Consider the following 25522-nt stretch of genomic DNA (forward strand, 5'->3'; position numbering starts at 1 on the left):
CAAGACTGCAGAGAAACTCCTTTAATGAAGTATTTTGATTTTATTTTGTTAACCAACTAGAATATAATTGGATTAAGTCTTTGTCTCATTGGACTGTATTGCCCACTGTTTTTTCCACAGACGGTTCAATCAGTCTCTCAATATTATTGCAAATATCATAAGTATGTCATCACTCCAAGGCGTAGGTGGCGTGGGAAGTATAATTAAGTTGCAGACTTGCCGCTCTTAAAATGTCTGTATTGTTAACCAAGAGATTATTCGCAAGAAGGGGGTGGGGTGGGGGGCTGACAGCTTTTTTTTCAGCATCATTTGAGATATAAAATTGACTGATTTCATTCATATGCATTGATCAGTTATGTGATGTACTCACGTATGAGATAATTGACAGAGCCATAGGATATTTTCTTCTACTTGACATACTTTTCTTCAAAATATGACTATATAGGACAAATATTCTACTATTAATTACATTCTCTGATTAAAGTTGGAAATTGAATATACCTAATTGATTGCTCTATTTTGCCTGAAATATGAGTGTAGAATTAATACCACTCTGGGGAATATACATTTTAGTTTGGAATTTTTGATGGTTTGTCCCATTTAAATTTCCTATCTGAAGAACCAGTGATAAAGTTATGTTTTGAATGAACGTAAGATATCAAATGGAAAATTTGTATGAAGATCTCTTGTCATGTATTCAGAGGATGATTTGGGTAAAGCTACATTTAGTATCATCATCATAATTATCAGCATTACTACTACCATGACTATTACCATCAGTATTATCATCATCATCACTTCATCATCATCATCATCATCATTATCTTAATCAATATCATCACTATGACTACTATCATCACCTCCACCACCATCATTGTTGTCATTAGTATTATCATGATCATCTTAAGTTAATCTTTTTCTTTCTTTTCTCTAGGTTTATACAACATAACAAGTAACTTTTTGTTTTTCATAAAACCTACAGATTCCCATTGTAAGTCTTGTTCTTGCCCTGAACGTCCGTCGATACTGCTGCGCTCTAGCCCCAGACCGGAGTTTTATCACCGTCTTAAATCGCTCAAACTACGTAGATCTTGATGCAGGTGAGTAAGCCAATCCTAGAATGAATATTGATGTTTTATCTTCTGGCTGAGAAAGGGATATCAGAAATATTCCAGAGGTTGTGGAATCCTGCACAGATTGTTGATTCCTTTGATGGTCCGTTTATTAACACTGACGCCAATCAACTTCAAACTTTTTGAGTATCATGTGCTGTCTGTCATGCGTGTAGCTACAATCAAGCACACTAACCTTTGATATTTTTGTAATGGGCCAATTTTATTGTTCTTATTATGAATTAATCCTCTATTTCTATCAGAATGACACAATCAAATTACTATTTGAAGTTTTCAAACTACATATTGAGTTTCTCTGATCAATTTGATTTTTCATGTGGCTATATTTTAATGGTCACAGATTAGAATTTGCCCCATTGATACTGTTCAAGTTTTAATATTACCAACTAGGCAATTCTAACACTTTGTTGTTATCTTGAAGTATCAAAACCCTCCATTTCAGGAAGCCCATAGGATATAAGATTTTTATCTGCGTCATACAGGGTATTGTAATGGGTGTAGTTCTACTAATTTTCTTAGTTTCACCATCTATCTTTTTTTTTGCCTATAGCGACGTGAAAGTGGATCTCACTATGGCAACCACATTTTCTGCTAGAAATTATATTTTCTGTCCCAAAATCAAGCTTGGCTGTTGTAATTTACCACATGTGCTGCAAACTGATGAATTATGAGAATGTTATATTTGGAACACATGATTATGACAAATGGGAATTTCAGGATTAGAAATCAAACATATAACTCCATTTTTTTGTATCATATCACCAATTACAAAGTTAAATTCAGTGCAGTTTCCCTTAAATATTTAAGCCTCAGTAAATATTTGGTAAAGGGTTGATAGAATTTGTTAACGTATCATCATAACATTAAAATTTTACAAAAGTGTAGTGGCATTCAATTTTTTTTTCATTGTTTGATTCTTTGTAAAAATTGTAATTTGATTTTTTTTAATATTTAGTGCCCTCTTTTTGTAATATTTTCATTTTTTCTTTAAAACGATCCCTTAGACATATACATATTATTATAATTATGTTACAAAAAATCCTAACCTACCAATGACACTGTTTTCCCCTCCCACCCCCAAAAAAATTAGAGGCTAGATATCAGACTAGCTATACATCCCATTCCATGCTTGAGAAGTATTTTAATATAAAAAGTTTTTAAAATACTCACATATTTTACTCATTATAATGTTTCATGTGAAATTGTAAAATCTATCCAATAAAACACATTCTTAATTCATGCCTTGTACATCATCCTTGTTTTAGAACATATGCTCTTTTTGTTTTAGGAACATTATCAAGACCTGAAATAAGCTTCCATTTAAGCTTATTAATCAATAAATTTGATAGCAGGAATAATAAGGGGGTAAAAAGGGTGAATTTAAATCTCTCTTTGAAGAGCTGGTCACTAATCAAATCCAATCTGGATTTATTTCAAAGCTGTGAAATTTAGAGTCCACTTGTTGTTTATTGAAAAGGGAATATTTTTAATCAAATTAAGAAGATCCAAGTCTTTTAATAGACGAGGGTCAGATGAGAGTCACACATTTCCTCCAAATATTTATTTAAGAAAGCTTTATGGAGCTGCAAATCTGAGACTTGCTGGTGTTTGGGCAGGTCAATATTTGTGAATTCTACCATCAAATTTTTACATATTTTACAGTTTACACAATTCTCTCAGTACCATTTTGGATATAGCTTGCATTTTGAATGGTTTATGAAATACCTAAGAAATAGTAGGAGACCTGGTAATGTGATATAAAGGAAATATGGGTAAAATAAACTTAAACACAATCTACAGTAGATGTGAACATACCCTGCTGGAAGGAACACATTGTCACACAGTATGTTCACACAGTTTGTTCACACAGAGTGATCACATAGTGAATATATGAAGATTCACTGTATGAAAATGCTCGAATTAAAGTATGAAAGCAATATCACTCACACTGTTTGTTCACACAGACAGATCACATAGTGGAATATATGAAGATTCACAGTTTGAAAATGCTCGAATTAAAGTATGAAAGCAATATCACTCACACTGTTTGTTCACACAGACAGATCACATAGTGGAATATATGAAGATTCATAGTATGAAAATGCTCGAATTAAAGTATGAAAGCAATATCACTCACACTGTTTGTTCACACAGACAGATCACATAGTGGAATATATGAAGATTCACAGTTTGAAAATGCTCGAATTAAAGTATGAAAGCAATATCACTCACACTGTTTGTTCACACAGACAGATCACATAGTGGAATATATGAAGATTCATAGTATGAAAATGCTCGAATTAAAGTATGAAAGCAATATCACTCACACTGTTTGTTCACACAGACAGATCACATAGTGGAATATATGAAGATTCATAGTATGAAAATGCTTGAATTAAAGTATGAAAGCAATATCACTCACACTGTTTGTTCACACAGACAGATCACATAGTGGAATATATGAAGATTCATAGTATGAAAATGCTTGAATTAAAGTATGAAAGCAATATCACGAACACTGTTTGTTCACACAGACAGATCACATAGTGGAATATATGAAGATTCATAGTATGAAAATGCTTGAATTAAAGTATGAAAGCAATATCACTCACACTGTTTGTTCACACAGACAGATCACATAGTGGAATATATGAAGATTCACAGTTTGAAAATGCTCGAATTAAAGTATGAAAGCAATATCACTCACACTGTTTGTTCACACAGACAGATCACATAGTGGAATATATGAAGATTCATAGTATGAAAATGCTCGAATTAAAGTATGAAAGCAATATCACTCACACTGTTTGTTCACACAGACAGATCACATAGTGGAATATATGAAGATTCACAGTTTGAAAATGCTCGAATTAAAGTATGAAAGCAATATCACTCACACTGTTTGTTCACACAGACAGATCACATAGTGGAATATATGAAGATTCATAGTATGAAAATGCTCAAATTAAAGTATGAAAGCAATATCACTCACACTGTTTGTTCACACAGACAGATCACATAGTGGAATATATGAAGATTCACAGTATGAAAATGCTCAAATTAAAGTATGAAAGCAATATCACTCACACTGTTTGTTCACACAGACAGATCACATAGTGGAATATATGAAGATTCACAGTATGAAAATGCTTGAATTAAAGTATGAAAGCAATATCACTCACACTGTTTGTTCACACAGACAGATCACATAGTGGAATATATGAAGATTCACAGTTTGAAAATGCTCGAATTAAAGTATGAAAGCAATATCACTCACACTGTTTGTTCACACAGACAGATCACATAGTGGAATATATGAAGATTCATAGTATGAAAATGCTTGAATTAAAGTATGAAAGCAATATCACGAACACTGTTTGTTCACACAGACAGATCACATAGTGGAATATATGAAGATTCACAGTTTGAAAATGCTCGAATTAAAGTATGAAAGCAATATCACTCACACTGTTTGTTCACACAGACAGATCACATAGTGGAATATATGAAGATTCATAGTATGAAAATGCTCGAATTAAAGTATGAAAGCAATATCACACACACTGTGTACACGTTGACAGTGTGAGTGTTCACATTGTGTTTATATAGTGGATGTTATGAAAACATAACAGTGCCACTGTGATTTCACATTGTGTTCACAGTGTGGGTTCTACACTGTGAACACACTGTAACACAGTTTTTCCCCAATGGGTCAATTCAAGCATGCAGTCTCTTAGTATTGATGGCACAAAGGAGTTGGAGAAATATTTTAGCAACCATTAGTAAGGGATGGTGGCTGGTACTTAAATTTAGTTGAAGAGGAGCCTGTGATTATATAACATTATCTATTCACAGTTTATGAAAATTGCTCTTTTGATGAATTGAATTAAGAGTATCTTGGATTTAAAAAAAATCTTATATGCAGATGAGGTTTATAACTCCAAATCAAACTAAGAACATTGCACTTTTACAGAAGGCCTGGGAATCAATTAAAATATTAAAATTATGTAAAAGAATTCACCACCAACTAATGATAAACATTCATGAACTCATTAATGAATTTCAGTCACGAAACTGAATTCACCATTTTTCTGCAAAAAAACATTTGATTTATATAAATTCCTTAAAAAAAACTATTTGAATGGTAAATTTGGTTTACGTTTATATATGGCGCATTACAGACCATATTTGGCCGTCAAATTTTGAAAGAAAAAAAAAACATTTGAAATGTTTCAGTCAGCAGTTATAAAATTTGATTTTTTCACAAAATTTTACCTTTTTCTAGTCTTTTCAATATTAAAACTGCTATTGTAACTTTGTGGTGGAGAGTCGCATATTAGTGAGACAATTTGCGATTACGTAGAGGGGTCGTTGAAACTGCTAATTAGAGGCAGCTATACTTTAAGCCATGCATGTGAAGTTAAACCCACTTATTACCAGTAACCTAATTGAATAATTATATTTCATCTCATATGATACTTATCCACTTGTCAGGCTCAATAAGTATGTCAGAGTGCTTACGATGTATGTGCTGGTATTTACAGAGCATACAGCTGTTTCCTTTAACTACTTTTGCATCAATTGACTTGAGGTAATATCCATATCACTCTGGCCCGTATTCTGAAGTCAGGTTTAACTTAGACCATGGTCTAACTCTGTGCTAAAATTATGGGAAGCCAAAAGTGTCAAAAATTTTATTAAGTTGTATGTTTCTTATGTTTACTGTGCTCTTTCCTGATTCATCGATGGTGCAGAAAATAATCTATTTATACTTTCTACACAATTATGAGTGATTTGAGAGCCAAGTGAGGTGAAATATTATATTTCTGCTGTTGGTGATTTATGTACCAATTGGCTATCCATACTTAAACCACAACTTTAAACCTGAGTTAATGTTAAACCCGACTTCAGAATACGGGCCTCTGTGTCTGTATAAAGTGCTCGTTAATTACCTGCATGTGATTACGATTGTTTGCTGGGCTAAGTTGTACTTTCCAAAAAAGTTGTTATGCTTTAAAACGTAGCATTCACTTAAAGGTAACCATGCAACCACTTGTAAAGGTAACCACACAACCACTCTTCAACATTTTCTTCCAGCTTTTGAAAAAAAAAGTAAATTTCTGATAAAGATTAGCCAATGCTTCCTGTTTTTCATATTAATGGAACTATATTTGGTCAGCCCTGAACTCTATTTGAGCATTTAATTGAAGTATTCAACCTTTCAAAATGAGCATTTTGCGGGTTTTGATGGAAAGCTCATTAATTACATGAAATGGAGTCATCCCTCAGTCTGCCTTGCAAATTCTCCCATGATTCAACTGATCCCTATGGGAGATAGTGGGGCATGAATCATAAGTCAGTGTGAGCATAAATCATCTTTGATGGACTGCGGTTGTCAGACCTTAGGTAGTGGTAGTCATCTAAATCAAATTATTAGAAGGTTTAGTATTGAGGTCGTGATTAATAGAAAGCATGCAACAGGAAGTATGTAAGATGAGAGGTTCATGGATGGAGAATGGTTCCGGGTAGATCTTTAGGTAGTCCCATGCACTCAAGTTTATGTTGTTGTTTTTTTCCTCATTAGGCAATCATTTAATCACGGTTTTCAAGTTTGATGATGTATTGACCATCACAAGAGTATTACCAACAATTGAAAATTGCACTAGCAAAAGTGGAGTGCAGAACTGCATTAAAGTGGAAGTTCACCTTGACAATAACTTGCTATTGATAAAATAAAGAGAAAGTATAGACAAAAATATTGATGAAGATTTGATAAATATCTGTCAAAGAAAAATGGAGTTAGAATTTTTTTTATTTCATGATGTCACAGTCGGGCAGCTCCTCATGTCCTGTAATAAAATCAGATGAAATAGCGTTTAAGAATTTTAGCAAATATTTTGATTCTAGTTTATATGATGAGTCCAAGATAAAAGAGCAACCTGTTTTGTGAAAATAGTTTTCCTCACAGAAGAACTGTAACTTTAACTGGTAAAGTGCAAGTATTGTGGGAGTGTAAAGCACCCATGCATGAATGACATCTTTAACAAAAAGACATTCTAAAATGTCGCCCTTGAAAATACACCCATGCCAGAATTCACTTTAATTTCATTGTCATTCACTGCTTATTTTCCAGGTTATTGTGGTTTCTTCTAATTGTGGTAGATTTTGTGAGACTTTTGAAGATTTATTTTTTCTTCTTCAAGCTGTCACTAATCACAGTTTTGAAGTGTAACCATCCGAACACCACAAGAACTGTGGAGAAAAGATTAGCACACCACCTACGCATGTAAATTGTTGAGCATGAAAGATATTATGTGCTGTAGCTTTGTTGGAAGGGGGACAAGGGATGCCTCTATAATGGCACAGAAAGTGCAAAATGAATAAAAACACTGCATCATTAAATTATATTTACAAGAAAAACCTTTATTCATGGAAATCTTTTAACCATTTAGAAAGGAAAGAAGAATATACCACACCCAAGTTTTATCTAGAGCAGGTGTCCTTTTACCATAGGCCTACCCTGAGAAATAACGCAATATTAACTTGATATTACCAAAAAAATACATGTAGTTTCATTTAATTTTCAGTGAATGGCAGATAAATTATGTAGGATCTTGCAGGATTATTTTATTTACTTGCCTTTGATTATTTTGATGTATTTATTTTTTTATATCTTTCAGACCAAGACATTGCCAAGCCAGAGAGCCCAAAGAAAACTCAAGGAAGATGTTTACAGAATGACAGATCAAAAATAGTGGTTATCACAATTATAACAGCCTTCCTCCTCTTCATATATGATGGATTACAGGTAAGATTTTGAAGTTAGTAATTAACATTCATGGTGTAATCTTGTGGTTCACGCATATTCTAAGAAGCAATATTTTCTTCCAGTTTTGAGTCGGAATTTGAGTTTAATGATTCAAAAACTAAAGTAATGACTCAAAACTGGAGTTTCTTGGAACTCAAACTTCTGACCGTAAATTTTGAAACCCTAATTTGATCTAAACCGGACTTGACACACAAAATCATTAAAGGACAAGTCCACCCCAACAAAAAGTTAATTTGAAAAAAAAAGAAAAATCCAAATAGCATAACACTGAAAATTTCTTCAAAATCGGATGTAAAATAAGAAAGTTATGACATTTTAAAATTTCGCTTAATTTCACAAAACAGGTATATGCACATCCTGATCAGTATGCAAATGAGGAGACTGATGACATCATCCACTCACTATTTCTTTTGTATATATTATATGGAATATGAAATATTCTAATTTTCTCCTCATTGTCAAGTGAAACAATGATTAATTCCTCCCTGAACATGTGGAATTAGCATTGTTTAATACTATATAGTTGGTCCCTGTTGTCAAATTTGTAAAAAATGAAATATTGAATAATTCAAACAAAAAAACAAAAGAAACAGTGAGTGAGGGACATCATCGACTGTCTCATTTGCATGTCACTGAGTTGTGCATATCACTGTTTTGTGAAAAATAAGCAAAACTTTAAAATTGCATAACTTTCTTATTTTACATCCGATTTTGATGAAATTTTCAGCGTTATACTAGTTTGATTTTTCTCTGTTTGTTCAAATCAACATTTTTTTGTTAGGACTTGACCTTTAAGTTAAACTGGAATTTCTTCCTCAAAACTAGACACAATAATTTAAAATGGGAATTTCTCATTCTAAACTGATTTATCACTTGAAACTCAAAGGTACATTCTTGAATGTAACAAAAAACTTTATAACTTGTCTACAAGAGTATGGTGTTATAAGATGAAGCCATCAGACTAATAGGACATAGCAAACAAACTTGCAGTTAATCACAAATTTATTGTGTCCCAAAATCATGTCTTACAATTGATCACAATTTGCGATTGATTGCTGATTATCTTGCAGCAAGGAGTGTTAATTGCTTTGCTATGCATGAAATTGATCTATCAATGTAAAATTGCAAGAGAAATTTTCAATTGATCACAATATTTTCTTGCAACACCCCAGTAGTGTTACCGATGCCAATAGAATATATTTTATCATATGTATTACAAACGAATTTGTATTTAATATGCAAATGCTGATGAAATCTATTTACATTCTCCACTTCTCCATTTTGGATCTTTTCAGCAGGGTTTCATTATTGGCACTAATTTCATAAGTGCTCACATGGCTTAAATTGATGAAACATGTAGGGACAGTGATTTTCCGTTTCTAAAAATTGCCTTTTCCGTTTCAGAAAATCTCAAAATTCGTTTCAGCATGTCTGAAAACGGAAATTCTGTTTCCCCATAGACTTTGTGTACATGAAAAATTGACAATTCTGTTTACATAGAAAACCAATACGCAATGAGTAGCGATGTCAAAATGCTAGCGCTGCTCAAAATTTGCATCTACCAATGTACTAACATCGCTTTAAATCCATTTTAATCGAAGAGATTCGAGCTCAAAAACTATTTAGAGAAACATAATCAACATGAATACATTCTCACCTTTCATATTATTAGCATTATTTTATTGTTAAATGGGATTTTATCGCTGATTTGGGGACTTTTCGGACATCGTTTTGAGCAGTAAACGACTTCCGCCTATCCGCCATTTTGGATTTGTTGAATCACCGTGATCATTATATTATGACCGAACGCAGAGGGCAGCAACACACGGCCATATTCTGCCTTATATGCGGACGTGAGTGTAAACTAATTTAGATACGATCGAGTGATTGAGAGGCTCGAGTGTAGTTGGGATGTGTTGATTGTCATGATTGTTGTTGCAAAGTGAGATCGTGTTTTTTCAGTTGATATTCATATTTTGGATTAATTTCTGTTGCTATTTTGTGCATTTTGAGAAAAAACATGTTTTCCGTGAATTTCCGTTTGTAAAGCCACTTTCCGTTTCAAACGGCCGATTCTGTAAATTCCGCCCGTTTTCCGCGATCGCGGAAAATCACTGTCCCTAAACATGTATATCATTCATTTCATTTATTTCACCTTCATGTGTAAAAACAATAAAAACATATATTTATAATGTGTACAATTATATAAGGCATTAATACAGAAGGTATGGACCCCTTTCAATATGTTGAACTAAACAGTCATATGTTTGTTATCTCATAAGACTTCAGTGGTCTCAGTGGATAACTTAGATATTGTACTATCATGGTATCAGAAATGATATCAATTGCGTTTTTTCAGCCAGCCTTTCAAAATAGCTACAAAATAAAAAAAATAGACTTTAAATGCATTACCTAATCTGTAATTTTTTGTTTTTGGTCTGTTTGTATTATTCATGTGCAATATTGAGATGAACTCAAATGGCTTCCACAGTGTAGCAAGTACCCTGTTTTGATGGAGAGATAGATAACATTCTTTGAACACCTGACTTTTAGTATGTGCATGATCTGAAGTACTTGAAGATGGTACTGGTAGCTCTTCGGTGCCTCTCATACCCCTTTCATAAACCCAATAAAACATATCCTCCAATTAGCCGCCTAAGAGTAATGCGGATAATTCAATAAAAATTGCGTTCACAAACTCCATAAATTATTTTTACGAGCGCCCGTCCTGAAAAAGGCGGATAATCGTCATGACAACTGGACACGCCCCCTCCAATGTGGTTGTGGTGGAAAAGGGTGACCTTGTGACCGCACCATGGCAATTATCCGCATTATTTGGAAATACGTTCATAAACTCAAAATCTTGTCCCGATGCCGCTATTATGCGGATAATAGCAGCATCAGAATAATGCGGATAACTCTTGTCCTCCTCTGATTTTACGACCAAATTATGCTGCTATTAGCCGCATAATTGTGTTTTATTGGGTTTATGAAAGGGGTATTAGTCTCTGGGCCTCTCAGTCTCTGGGCCCTGTTCAGGTACATTACCAAACAGCAATATGTTAGGGGTTAATGGTCCATCAAGTACAGTGCTCTTACATACTAAACACATGGGTAATTCCAACAGGTTGGGTAAAAAAATTACAAGACATCTGGTCCATGTTCTGTAGACAGAGTTGCATCCAAGTCATTTTCTTGCAAGTCAAAGTCAAGTCTCAAGTCATTTATTGCAAGTCCAAGTCAAGTCCCAAGTTTTTGGCAATAAGTTAAGTAAGTTCCCAAGTTAGTTGCCCATAGCTCAAGTCCAAGTCAACTCAAGACCAAGTCAAATCCCAAGTCTGGGTCATTTTCAGGACTTATTCTCGATAAAAAATACTCTACTCTCTGTATTACTACAACTTTCCCACTCACTTTCTACTTCACCTCTTTCTTTTATCATGCCCCACCACCCCCATTCCCCCACTCATCATCATTCCATTCTACCTGTGCCAACCTGACAGTCCTTGTCATGATTAACCCCAATTTGTTTATTTCCAATTCTCTTAAAAACACAAATAACATTTTGAAATAAAACCAAAAAAAAGAAGACACAGGCCTTTATATTTCCAAATACAAAGGGTATGGGGAGCCAGCAGAGAGCATTGACCTTTCACATGCTGGGATCCAATACCATATGATGATCAATAAACCCCCTGTACTGACCGGTCAGCGAGTCCTTACAGACTAGACCTTGATATGGATAATCATTTATATAAAATAACAAACCCAAAAGGAAAATAATGATTCTTTTACCAAGGGTCCTGTCACAGGTTGTCACATATTTTCATATTTGTATATTCATAATGCATATTTGACAGACATCCACATTCAATTTGAACATGTCCAAATTTTAAAATGGTTAGTATCTATCAACATCGCAATACCTAAAAAACTGGCTGAAAAATAAATTGAGAAAAATAAAATAAACTCATTTATTTTTTAGATTGGTATTTTTAGACTGCAGTTTGTGTCAGCCCCTTAGGATTGCATGCGTGAACGGGCCTAAAGGTTCATGGTACTTTCCTGTAGATTGAAAGAATGGGAATACTAATCAACAGCCATGATCATACTGTCGGTTCTCTGTTCTCTTACTCTCTGAGAGAATACAGATGCGTTCATACCCACCAGATCATAGAAGATACCAGATATTTGTTTAGAACTACCTTGGTGACAACTCTCACCAGCCAATCGGGATCAAGGATTCCATGGCAAATATACCATAATAGCAGGGGGCTGCTGCGTGGTTTTAAAAGTGGGGAGGGTTGACCTTGCAAAAAAGGGGGAAATAAAGCCCCCCCCCCTCTGTTTCATGTCCCCTGAATAGCAACTATAATGCTATTATACAGTTGGCCCTGTATTTTACTATTGTGAAAGCAAAGTACTCGTAATACCCCCCCCCCCCCCAAAAAAAAAAAAAAATAATAATAATAATAATAAATGAAAAATAGATAAATAAAGAAAATAAAATAAAATAAATAAATAAATGATAATAATAGTAACAATAATAATAATGAAATAGATATAAGTTAAAATAGATAAATATGTCAGAATAAAAATCTGCAATTCAGTAGATATTTTTCAAAATAACAAGAAATTTAACAGGAATTTCCCCCAAGTTTTTAGGTATTCTTACAATGTGAAAGCATTTACATAATTTAGGTGTGAGGTAAGGAAAATGAGAATCCTTATTTTTTAGGAATGTGAGAGGCTTTCTGCTCATGGAACTTTATCTAGTTTAGGAGGGTGTAAAATCAATCATAGGGTACTTTGAAGCTTGAACACATTCAACAGATATATTTTTCCTTGTTGTTTGGGTATAAAAGCACCTTATGACTTGCTAGGAGACAGAATGGTAATATCTCAGATCATCTATAACAAGGCTAATGACCTTTGGATGCTCAACAGATCTTGTTATGTATAGCAATAACAGCTAACCAATTAATAATGTAGGGGGGTGAAAATGATGGAGCTTATCAAGATTAAACAGGATAAATTAATTGCCCATCATCATGCACGTAGAGTATACAAAATATATTGTGAGTTCAATAGCATATCATATTCATGAGAAAAGCCAACTAAAAATAATCTCAATATTAATTTTGTCCCTCTAAAATGTCAGTATTAACATATTTTCATCAGGGCAAAATTTACTAATCTGAGCGAAAAGTGGACAAATACATAAGACGTTATCAAACCACATTATTACATTTTAATGTTTTAATTAATAGAAGAAATTGGATTGAGGTTTTTGCATTGGAAGTAATCATGTTTGTGGTAAAAATAAAAGAAGCATAATATGTACTACAATAGCGGACCTCACAAGGGACTAAGGGGCAGTGTGCCTCGTTAGGTTTAAAAATTGCTCGAGTATGGCAATGGAAGAGAGAAGTAGAAATTGAAAACACGTTTTTTGCTACCCTTCCTCTGGTACCCAAACACTTATCTTCTTCAATCACATGTAGTACAAGGAGAGAGGGGGTGGGGTCAGAAAGGTGGATGAAAATAAAATGTGTGATGTTACTTATGATTTGAATGTATAAAAGAATATATCAAAAAGGGTTTTCCTCAGTTTTCCTGATGGTAGTTTGCTTGCATAGGTGTAATTTGTCAATAAATTTTAGGGGTAGAACATGAGGAGGGTGGGATTCATTTCTAAACAGCTGCAAGGGTTAAAAGTTTATCTTCAATATTGTTTGGACAGATTTTAATATACTGATGAGAAAATTGATATTTCATTTTTACTGTTGTCCCCCTTTCTTTTTATTTTTGCTTGGCCCCTCCTATATGTAGATGTGTGCTAGTGTTTGCCATATTTTCCAGTTTCCTCACGTTTGTCCAAAAATACCATTTGGTTATTAAAATAATCCATGATTGATTTTATACATGACTTTGTACCATGCTCTACTATATTCTACAGGATTGAAATGATAGTATGCTCCAGTTATCACCAACATGATTGCTTCTCTGTTTATGTCCCTGATAACTAGACTTCAATTTGTATTCATTAGAAACAAAATAATGAGGCCTTTGCTTTATAAACATGTTACAATCGTGTAAAAAGGAAATTTAATCAGCGAATAAATTGTATTAAAGAGCAAGTATGCATGTCATGTTTCAAGTGCATTGTGTAGACCCTAATATTAATTAGATAATCTATCCTGTTTATTACTACATTAAAAATAGTTTATATTCTAAAATTTGAATAGAGACATTATTAAAGATCCACTAAACAGATCATTATTTGAAAATGAATAGATTCTGTTTGAATAAAAAATGAATAATTAAATTTTGTAACTTCGAATAGAAGCTAGTCCTTATTTTAAATAGAAATCTATTAAGTGCTCCTCTCCCTAGAATTTTGAGTAGATTGTTTTTTTTTTCCCTGTAGGCCCTATTGATAATATCAAGGAACCAATGTGAGAAGGTTCATCTTTTCAAGTCTCCCGATCCATAATTAAAAAATCTCAAGAAATCCCTGCCCCTCATGATAAAATCGACTTTGATGTCTATATTGCTTCTTTTTGATCATGTATTGTATTTCATGAAAGATTTGTTTTTTAGCTCGTCCGAAGGTCAAGAAGAGCTTATGCCGTGGCGTGGTTTCTGTCGTCTGTCCACATTTTCAAAATGCTTCTTCTTCGTCATTTTAAGTCCGATTTTAATTCTGTTTGCTTTATATGATAGCACTAGGTGGGGGATTCAAAACCTCTCAGTACACAGAATTTTGAAACTCATTAAATATGCTGATACATGCTAATTTTTCGAAATTTACAAAAAATGCTTCTCCTTTATTTGTTGACCGATTTTGATTTTTTTGCTTCCATCTGGTAGAACTTCACGAGGTTCACCAAATTTCTACACAGAATTTTGAAATTTTGACCAGAAAATTATTTATGCTAATTTATATGAAATTTATTCATAAATCACAAAAAATGCTTCTCTGTAATTTCTTCAATTCAATTCTGTTTCCTCAATTAATGTCACCAATATAATTCACTACAGTGTCAACTAGGCTGAAATTAAAAATTGTGTTAAATGTCGTTGCAAGATGCTGGATGAGCTCCACATCATTGATGTGCTAGTGTCCATGTTTGGCTCTCTGTACTTGTCATTGGGATTACTAATAGGCCTACCCTTTTACATGAGTTCACTATTCAGTAACTGATCAGCATTCATGTTTAAGATGATCAAAAGTTGGCTTGGTAAATGCTGTGGATACTTAACCAAAATCATTGCCATGTGTAATATTAGTTAGTTTTATCATGCCATGGCATGGTCATTGTCAAATATTTGTAATCTGGATGTTTTTAAAGGAACCAAGGAAAAACCATGATGCGTGTGCCGATTGTGCTACCCTTTTTCTGAATTTGTGAAACAAATAAATATAAACTCTGTATCTTATTTGCAGGCCGCTTATGGAGGGTTTATCTTTGAGTATGCCGTCAAGAATGTTGCTATCGAGCTCTCTGCGACTGATGGCGCATACCTGACTTCCGTCTACTGGGGAAGCTTTGCACTTGGAAGATTAATATCCATCCCAATATCTACTTTCTGCTCGCTCTCTCTCATGCTTCTTGTCAATCTGGTGAGTATTTCATTTACAGTTTAGAGGGAGCATTTCATAAATGAATAGTCATAATATCCACTATATTTTATAAGCTATAAATTAAAATCTTTGCATCTTGATTGGCTCTGAGCGATGAACCTATTGTTTAGGGTTATCATCTATTGTTTCACCCCCTCCCCCACTTGAATGGTATGACATCATGAATTTACGCCAGTGGACAAGGCACTTAATGATTTTACGATTGTAGGTGATGTCATCGGTCTCCTCATTTGGTCGACCTTATTTTATTATCACAGATTTTACATTTTCAGAACTTTTTGCAGCGTGTTAAACCATCATTGCTCATGAAATAAAATGAATATTATTTAATTAACCAAATACATGTTATACGACTGAAAATAATAGATCACTACAAATTTGATTTTATAGCTAATATTATAGCTAGTTGACCATAAAAAAATTCCCTATCCTCTGGTGTGATTTATGAGTAAAAATACATTTAAAAAAATGAAAGCTAAATGCAAATACTTCTGTATATTATATCTTAAAGGTAGTGCTGAGTATAGTCAGGAATACAACAAAGGAAAAAAATTAAGCAGAAGTAACAAACAGTGCAAAATTATTTTTTTAGTTTTGATCATCTGTCAGAAGATAACTGTAAACCTGATCTTTAAATTCCTCATGTGATAAAATCCTTTGTCAAGACACACTGCTTTTTTCATTATCTGATATTTTAGATTTTTTTAAAATATTTTTTTTGTTTTATGATGTGCTTCATATTATCTAACAGTAGTGAAATTAGCCCAAAATTTTGATGGGGTCAGACATGGTGCATGGGGCCAAATTTCTTTTAAAATGTGAGCAAACGAAGTATGGGAGCAAAGAGTTTGACATTTTTTGTACAAAAATTAAAATATTTGATAGATTTTGACATACAATCCACAGAAAGTTATCATATTTTTTCCTTTCTTTTTCTTTCCTGTTTTTTTCTCCCTTTCTTCTTGGTCTTGAAACTTTTTGCGGCCATTGTCCCCAAGCTCCCCCAACTGTACGCCAGTGTTATTTGACATTTATACATTCTAAATTTTGTAAAATGATCTGTTTGAGTTGAGAAAAACTTGCCTAAAATAAACATGCTGTTAAATGTCAAGTAATGTTATAATTATCTTGAGATCCTACCTCCTGTTAATAAATGTATAATACTAAAAATAAGAATAAAATAAATAGGAAAAAAGTCGCAATTTAGATGGTAAATTTCACTCTTAAATCTCTCAGATTTCTCCTCCTCTGATTAAAAAAAAAAACAGAAATGACTTTTAAAAGGATTTTTATGAGCTCCATATATTTACTTGATTTAAATTTACTTGCTGTTCTTCAGTGTTGAGAGAATTTTCTCAAAGAATATATAGAAATGTTTTTAAGAGTCATGTGGAATCACACAGTATTAGAAAACATGTAACATTCATTTCAAAGAATCACATTTATTTGAATTTTGAAAGCACAATTTCTGAAGTAAGCTAGTTGCCTGAAACCAAGTGTCCCTTCATGTTACCTTAGTACCCATAAATCTTAACTAATGCTTTGCTGATGCATGATGTAGGCCTATTTATTTTCTTCATATAGTAGTTTCAACAGCCGTTTCTTTTTTCTGAAATGGCTTTATGTACTAAAGTAAAATTCAAATCAGTGGTTTTAATGCAGTGCATTTGTTTTGTCCTGTATATGCTTCGGAATGCTTGATTAAACTGTTCAGCAAACCAGAACATGCACTTTCTAAAAGAATGTCCATACACTTAACTCCAGACATATGAGGCTGACTTGTATAACAATTACTTCAAAATATTTGTCATTATGTCTACCTCTGGGTGTGTGGGTGTGGGAGGGATGTGGGCACTCACCCATATTCCTGTATGGACCCAAGCCATGTGCAGGTTTCCCAAACCATTTCTAAACATATTTTATTCATTCATTTTGTATACCCTATTTCTAAGTGTATGTAGGCTTGATTTCCTTTTTATTTTATTTTTTTCAGTGTATATAAATGGATCTCCTGTAAAATATACATTTGAGGTGGCAATTTCAAGGTTGAAAAAATGCTAGACAAAATATTGGGGGATACCCTTAATCATTTTGATGAACTCAGAGACACATTTCTTAATTTTTGGACAACTTCAGAAACATCAATTTTTTATTGATTTTATGATATTTATGGCATCCTCCGCAAATCAACCACTTATCTTGTCTTTACCACTGCCAATGATTCTTCTTACACATTCTCCTGGTCATTGGCATGTAGGCCCTACAGTGAAAGAATCGAGAAGTAACTCAGTGGCCCCTGGCTACACAGCCTACAGGGATGTCATTTGACAGCTCTGGTCACTAGTGACTACACTGTGAGATCGTTCCATGTTTGAAAGTGTGAATAGGGGATGGCGTAAAGGAAGTGAGATAATGTCACTGGGAGAATGGGACCTGTATAACATTAGTAATGTGAGCGCAGCTCTCACATGTTCATGCGTGCATCTACATCTCCTCTGCTTCAGATTTCTGGAGCAGTTTTGAGGAACTAGAGTACAGTCGATGTCAATGCATGCTTACTCCCCCTCCCCTCTTTGTTCATTCATTGAGATCTTTTATGCAGTCTTACTTGAGAAAATATCATGTTATTTCACAAATGAACCTACATGAAGCAAATGTTGGTCAAAACTGAATTTTATTACATCTATTGCATAGTAACACAATGTTTAGTTGCATTGACATCTACATTTTACAAGCAATAGCACACTCTAGCACACTAGAATACAACACAGTTATGCACTACATTTCATTATCTCATTTCCGAGGGGAAGGGGGGGGGGTCCAATTATATAAATTAGTTGTACAAATATTGTAAACCAAAAATGGATAGTGATGTGTGCATAGAAAGCACATGGAAGTAAATAAATAGGTTATCATTTTACCCCCCCAAAAAAAAAAATGTGTTTAGGTTAGATTTTTTTTAACCTAGTGGTTTGGCAGTTGAGTGCCCCTCCCCCCATTATCCCTGTTGTACACCATGCAAATACTGCATATATGAAGCATAATGCTTCACATTATGTATACGATGTTACCCGTAGTTAAAAGATATGAACACAGTCTTATTTCATTATTAATTTTGACTGACGACCATATACAGGATTATTTGATTACAATGTTAGACATGTAATTAATTCAGTGCACTTATAAATCAATTTGGAAGTTTAATTGAATGAATTTTTCATTTACAAAGGCTGCTATTCAATGATGAATATCATGATTATTGATTACTCTTTGCCTGCTGAAATATTTAGATTGACAAGATGCAGACAAAGACTGCTTAGTAGAGAGAATACTTGAATATACAGTGATTAGTAATTGTGTTATTGAAGATTTTTAACAGTGTAATACTAATCATGTCTTAAAAAGTTAAAGCTTACTTCATCATAAGTCCATAAGCATTGAACCTTTGAGCTGTCTTTTGGAAGATAAAAGAACAGCGATTATGAAGGTATTTTAGGGGTGCACTGTTACATTTTCAAATTTGACTAGGTGCTCCTGCACCTTCTGTCACCCCCCTTGGATCCGGGCCTGTATGATATGAAAAAAACAAACCTTGAATCATACACTTTTTCTCTTTAAAAAGTAATAACAAAGGACCTATCCTCACACTCACACAATGCATATTATATCATGCAGTGATTCCATTTTGAACAAAATCTATGAAATTCATTATTTGTTACAGCTGTTAATTTGACATAATTGCTCAAAACTGCAGTTTGAGCAAACAAGCTAATGTTGATATTTCTTTTGAACATGACAAGTAAATACAGGCCCTTATTTTGCATGCCTCAGATGTTTGAAATATTATATTTGCATATTGATATTCCTGAAAGAAACCCAATAGAGGTATGAAATCAAGCATGAAGCTAGTTTGTTATCAATCCAAGGCACGGTGGGAGATGTAGTGCCTAAATCTGCTTGTAGTGAATAGAACATGAGTAATGTGCTTTGAAATGAAACAATATAGGAATGTGCTTTGAAATAAAACAATATAGGAATGTGCTAAATGTTTTATGAATGCTTGTCAGCTTTGTGTGAGTCTAACTGAATAAACATGAATTTGCATCGTACAAAAGATTTTTCAGAATTGCAGTCACTGGTCCAACCATCGCAATTATATATTTTAGTATTATACAATGATATACATAAAATTAGATAAACTCATTTAAATTTCTCCTATTAATAACAAAGATGAAATGAAGTCTCCATACCCAAAATAACAAAAAGGATTGGGATATTCCTCATCATCGGTGAATATTTGCAGTCAAATTTCCTGTGAGTGTGAAGATTGCGAATATGTCATGTAAACTGAATACATTGGGGCATGGATCAAAGGCCAGAGTTGTGGAGGGGGGGCGGGATATCGAGTGGTCCCTTTTATCCAACCACTGTATTGGGGGCCATTAACATGTAAATTATTCTCACTAAAAACTGAATGTTAAATGGGCAATTGAAAGGTTTGAGGAGTGACAACCTTTTCCAAATAATCCAACATTTACATTTTTAGATTCAGCTTTATACAAGGTTGCCGCTCCTTCAACCTTTTAATTGCTGATTTAACATTTGGGTTATTAGCGTGCTCTATCTTTGTAATGGAATTATTTTATCCTGTGTAATTACCTGCAATGCCATAAATTTATATGATGGCACATACATTGTATCTCAAATAAATGCAAGTAAAAGGAAAGGCAATTATCCAAATAGTATAGGACCATTAAGGAAAAGTATATTCTGAAATAGATCAAAATACACATGGTGGCATAAAGTACTTTTACCCAGTTATGTGAAAATGAATTCTCTATGGAAATATCAAGATTTATTTAATAATGAGTGCCTAAATGAGAATGTTGATACTTAGAAAAAATAAGCAGACTATGACTTCGTATCAGTCAATTTTGGTCCAAAAAAAAATTGATTTTGAGATTTTTCATGAAATGAAAGTACAAGTCCTACTCTATTTATAACTAAATTTCTAGGCAGCAAATTATTTTATTTTCTGAGATATGAGAGGATTTCACGGCGATGCCATATAAATTTGTAATAAAATGCGCAAATCCCAATGGAAACGTGTACTGTGACAGAGTGATACGACGTTTTGACTGACCGCGATTTCAATGCGCGCTGTCAGCCAAACTGTCGTATCGGCCATCTGCACTGCACTGACTTTGCACGTGAAAAGCGATACAACGTTTTGACTGACCGCGCGCATTGAAATCGCGGTCAGGGTTGTTGTAATCCCTATGGCGTTTTTGTACAGGGAAAATCTAAACCGCTCAAACCAAAATTACAAGCATGTAGCTCTTTTGCGATATTTTCTCAGATTCTTAGTTTTGTGTAAAAATAAAGATTTCAATATCAAGCAATTGTCTTGGTCTTTCCAACCATGTATTTTTCTAGCAATAAATATGTTGTAAGGCTGGGGAACTAAGTGTGAAAATCATAGTAAACTTTGAAGTCGATTTTCTCTGAAATGGGTTTGCACTGTCGTATGTGTGATGCGACAGTTCGGAAGACCGCCGACGATGTGTGTAGATTCAACAGAGCAAAGTGAGAGTACAAAACCTGCCTCACTTAAACTCTCATCAGAAAATGGCTTGCACTTGTTCACCTCTTCCCTTCCATAATTAATGATCAATTGGGCAGAAATAATGGTACCATGAATTTTTTATGGATGCTGTGAGAATCTTTATGACCACAAATCGCATTGAACATGAACATATGGCTTGTGTATCCCCTCAACTCACCGCCCCACAAGTCCAGACTATATTTTATTGCATTTTTATTGTCCTATCAAAATAACTCTCTATGTAAGCAGCGAGGAGTGCATGTTTCTGTGCACTTCAATGTTGCAAGTTGATGTTGTCACTGCTGAATTAAGATGACGCAATTGTGTAAAGGATTTTTTGTCAGCAAACTCAATATCTAAGGTTTCTTCTTCTATAACAAGTGGGTGAGCAAAAGTGAATTATGCTGTCAACTTGTCCATTTTATTTTATTTTACAATCATGTACATGCCTAGCCTCATTTTGAGGAAGATTATACTGATATTATTAGCTTTCATTCAGAAGGCATGATTTTTTTTGGTATAACAATATGGATATAGAACAAGTTTTTCACGTTGAAAAGCTCAAATATGCCATTTCACTATGTCAACTGGCCACTGTGTCTGAATGCTCCCATGCTGTTATCACATTATGGGAAGTTACATCTTAATAACTGTATATTCAAGTAAAGTACCTTAAGATATATATCAGGAGCCAAGGTACAGGGGAGGGGGGGGGGGTTGGGGGTTTATGAGTACCCCAATGATTTTGTAAAAAAACACAAAAACAAGCATTGTATTGCGATTTTAGATATGTCAAGCTACTCCCTTTCAAAATCTGTGGCCCCTGCGTGTCTCCGAATCATACATCATATAAAGAAAAGCTGGTGCATCTGAAAGTGTTTTCTTCGTCAAGATATTTTGGGGTTGAAATCATACAGGGAAGAATTGTGGTTTTCACAAACACCTTCTCTCCCTGACTAATCACATAAATCCCTTAGGTGATTTATGAAAAAAAACCTCCAAATAACAGTTGGCTTACACATCTTGTGGTAACTGAAAATTGTTTTCAGTGAGCCGAAACCCCAATCGAAACCCAAATCACTTGTGAAAGCCTAGACTTCACCCAAGGGGTAATTACAGTGCATTACAGAGTACTGCATTCAATAATTGTGATTGTGAAATATATTACAAATACATGGTACACATGCAAGGTGTTATTTTGGCCTTTATTGACACAACAGTTTTTTTTTTGGCCTCTTTTAATTTCATAAGCATTGTAGGCCTACCGGTAAACAAAATTTGTCAAGTATCCTGAGAAAAATAACAAAAAATGAATACATTACAGTTTGAGCTATGGCTTCAAATCATACATAGTCCTGAGTGAACAAAAAGCTAGTTTATATCTGCTATGCCTATTTTAATGGGTTTTTTTTCTCAGGTATATCTTTTCAGATGAAGGTTGCTATTGTATAGGGTGTGCAAGCTAGTGAATGGAGATATAGCACTTAATATCCTTGGATCCCTGCCTATAGTACACATTTAAATAACATTCAGGTGCTCTTTATTATCCTGCATTCATTACTATTTCACCTTCCTTTTAAAGTGAAAACTTTTTCCTGAATGATACAACATGTACGTTGTATAACTACTAGTATTTCTAGAAACGTTGGTATACTTTACAAAATGAAAAACATAATTCCACATACAACTCTTGTCATACTCTACAATTCATTAATATTGCCTTATATATCATATTGCAACATAGTTTGGGCAACATGTGCAAAAACTAAAATTAATACAATATACTTATTACAGAAAAAAGCAATTCGAATCTGTACTGATTCCCAATATTTATCACACACAAATCCATTATTCCATAAACTAAAGACTCTAACAGTATTTGACATAAATACTCTTCAAAGTTTACTACTTATGTTTAAGTACGTAAATAACATGCTCCCACCTTCATTCCACAATTTTTATACTCTGAATACATCTATTCATTCTTACCCTACCCGTAACTCTTCAAATTTCCATTTAATCAACCCTAAATTGCTTAGTGCGCAGAGATCCATAAGACACCATGGTCCAGATTTGTGGAACTCTCTACCAGAGCCTGTAAAACAATCTTCGTCTCTTCACTCATTTAAGGCAAACGTTAAATCTATGTTATTATCAGAATATTTGAAGTAAAATTTCTGTGTCGTATCATTTTTATCGTGAATTTATTCCTCCTTCGATTTAGTCATTACCAATATCTTCATCATGACCACCATCATCTCCATGGCCTTCATCATCATCATCATCATCATCATCATCATCAACATCATCATATCACCGTCACCCTCAGCTTTATCATCTTCATCTTCATACTATAATATTGCATGAATTCATGTTTCGTATTTGAAAATGTATGCCCATTCTGCTTTATAAATGTATTAATTAATTCAATTAGTATAAGTTTGGGATTGTCATTTTTTTCAAGCAATCTGCTTATGATGACAATCCTTCTCCTGCAAATTGTGAATATCATATAGTTAATAATTTTTGTCTGAAATTATCTTTTTAATACTCTTTATTTATGATTCATGCCAAAAATGCTAGCATATTATGTTTATTATGTTATGAAAAATGTATTATACGAATGTTATGGATGCAGAAGAAAACAATAAATCAAATCAAATCAAATCAAACATCAAAGAATTATAAATAATTGAAGGTTTTTCCTGTCAGTTTTTCATGGTTGACAGAGATCCTTGATCAACCTTTTGTATTTAGACAAATATTACACAATGGTATGTGTGCTTAGATAGTTCCAGTTTGGGACCTCTTTTCTTATAGCACATTTTCATATTACATTCTAATGTAGCTTGTCTAATGTAGAATATTGCATAAAATCTCAAATACTGATTCGTGCCAGTCTTCATAGAGTATTACACCAGGGTGTTTACTCACCAACTAGGTATCCTGAATGAATGGAGTTTTATGATCAATATATACATTTGTGTAATTTCTATCCCTAGTGCACGTTTACCCAAATCATGAATTGTCTGTGGATTAATTCAATAGGAATGTTGAATTGGCCGAGCCCCAAAGACTCGGTTACATTACAGGGATTTTCATTGCCTAATTCACAGAGTCTGGTGTGGGTAAATTGTAATATGCCTCTTCCCATGAAAGCTAAAGACAGACTGTAAGAGACTGCACTTTGTGTAAATCTAGTTTAAATGAAGAAAGTCAAATTATGCACTTGTAGATCATTAATCAACGGAGTACCACACATGGTGCACTATGCATGGTGCTCAATACTTCCTAAACAATTTGAAGGTAGAGGGTTTTTTTTTTCATGGCAAACAGATTCTGTAATTGCACAGTGATTTTACATCATGAATTACTGACCAAATCTGCATGCATTTGCATTCCAAACATTCATACCTCCTATATTTGCCTCATTTGATTGTAGTTTGACTTCACAAATTCTTTTCATTTTATTATTACACTTCTATATAAGAGAATGTTGGTTTTATAAGGGTCTGATCATCATTCAGATGAAACTGAATAAAATGCTGCTGCCTAAATTATCTTCTTTTTCCATTAATTCTTTTCATTAGCACAGTATTGCATAATAAAAAACAACCTAAATGTAGATATAGAATGATCTCAAGCCTGTAATTACCCATAACATATCTTGATTAATGCTTATGTAAATTATCTGGTAAATACACTTTCTATTGACTCTCCTGAAATAATGTGATAAGAAGCGATAAGAAGATCTAAATTATTTTGTGGGGATGGGGGCAGGGGAACTTCATTCAAATGAAGGCAAAAGGCATTTGAGGATAGGTATGCTTGAGTTGGTTCATTCTTTTCACAAGAGACTGACTGCTCATATAAAGACACTGGTAGGCACAGACCCTGATTGAAACTTTTATCCGCAAGTGGGTCTTGACAAAAGACTAACACATTTGAGGCCTTCCGTACACAACTCATTTTAGGCTGCGTATTCAGACCACTTATCTTGAGTGAAGGGTTTGCACAGCAGACTAATATTACACCGGTTTTTAAACAGGAATGTCTGTCTTGGTCATGAGATTGAATGGGGAAAAAACTGCCTCAAAGTGATAAGAGATTGTTGATCATGCGAGCCAATGAGCTCTTTTGAATAAAGACAATTCACACATTTTGTCATTTGGATTCAAATCCCAAATTCAAATTTGTTAAATGCTGAATCAGTGTAAAAAAGCGAGTAATACCTCGGATGTGTTTTGCATGAACTTAAACAATGTGGAGAGTGTAAAACAAGGAACAGATTTATATTGTGACCACCCAGT

General features: G+C 33.8%; 1 protein-coding gene across 1 annotated transcript in view; it reads left to right on the forward strand.

Moving 5' to 3' along the window:
- Positions 1-18534, forward strand: part of LOC129257388 (major facilitator superfamily domain-containing protein 4A-like) — a 29892-nt gene extending 11358 nt beyond the window's left edge. The window contains exons 3-5 of the mRNA XM_054895696.2: positions 983-1100; positions 7814-7941; positions 15410-18534. Coding sequence (XP_054751671.1) covers positions 983-1100; positions 7814-7941; positions 15410-15610 — 447 coding nt within the window. The 3' untranslated portion in view covers positions 15611-18534. The remainder of the gene's footprint in view (positions 1-982; positions 1101-7813; positions 7942-15409) is intronic.
- Positions 18535-25522: the final 6988 nt, after the last annotated feature.

This window comes from Lytechinus pictus, chromosome 3, assembly GCF_037042905.1.
Source record: "Lytechinus pictus isolate F3 Inbred chromosome 3, Lp3.0, whole genome shotgun sequence".
NCBI classification, from domain to species: domain Eukaryota; kingdom Metazoa; phylum Echinodermata; class Echinoidea; order Temnopleuroida; family Toxopneustidae; genus Lytechinus; species Lytechinus pictus.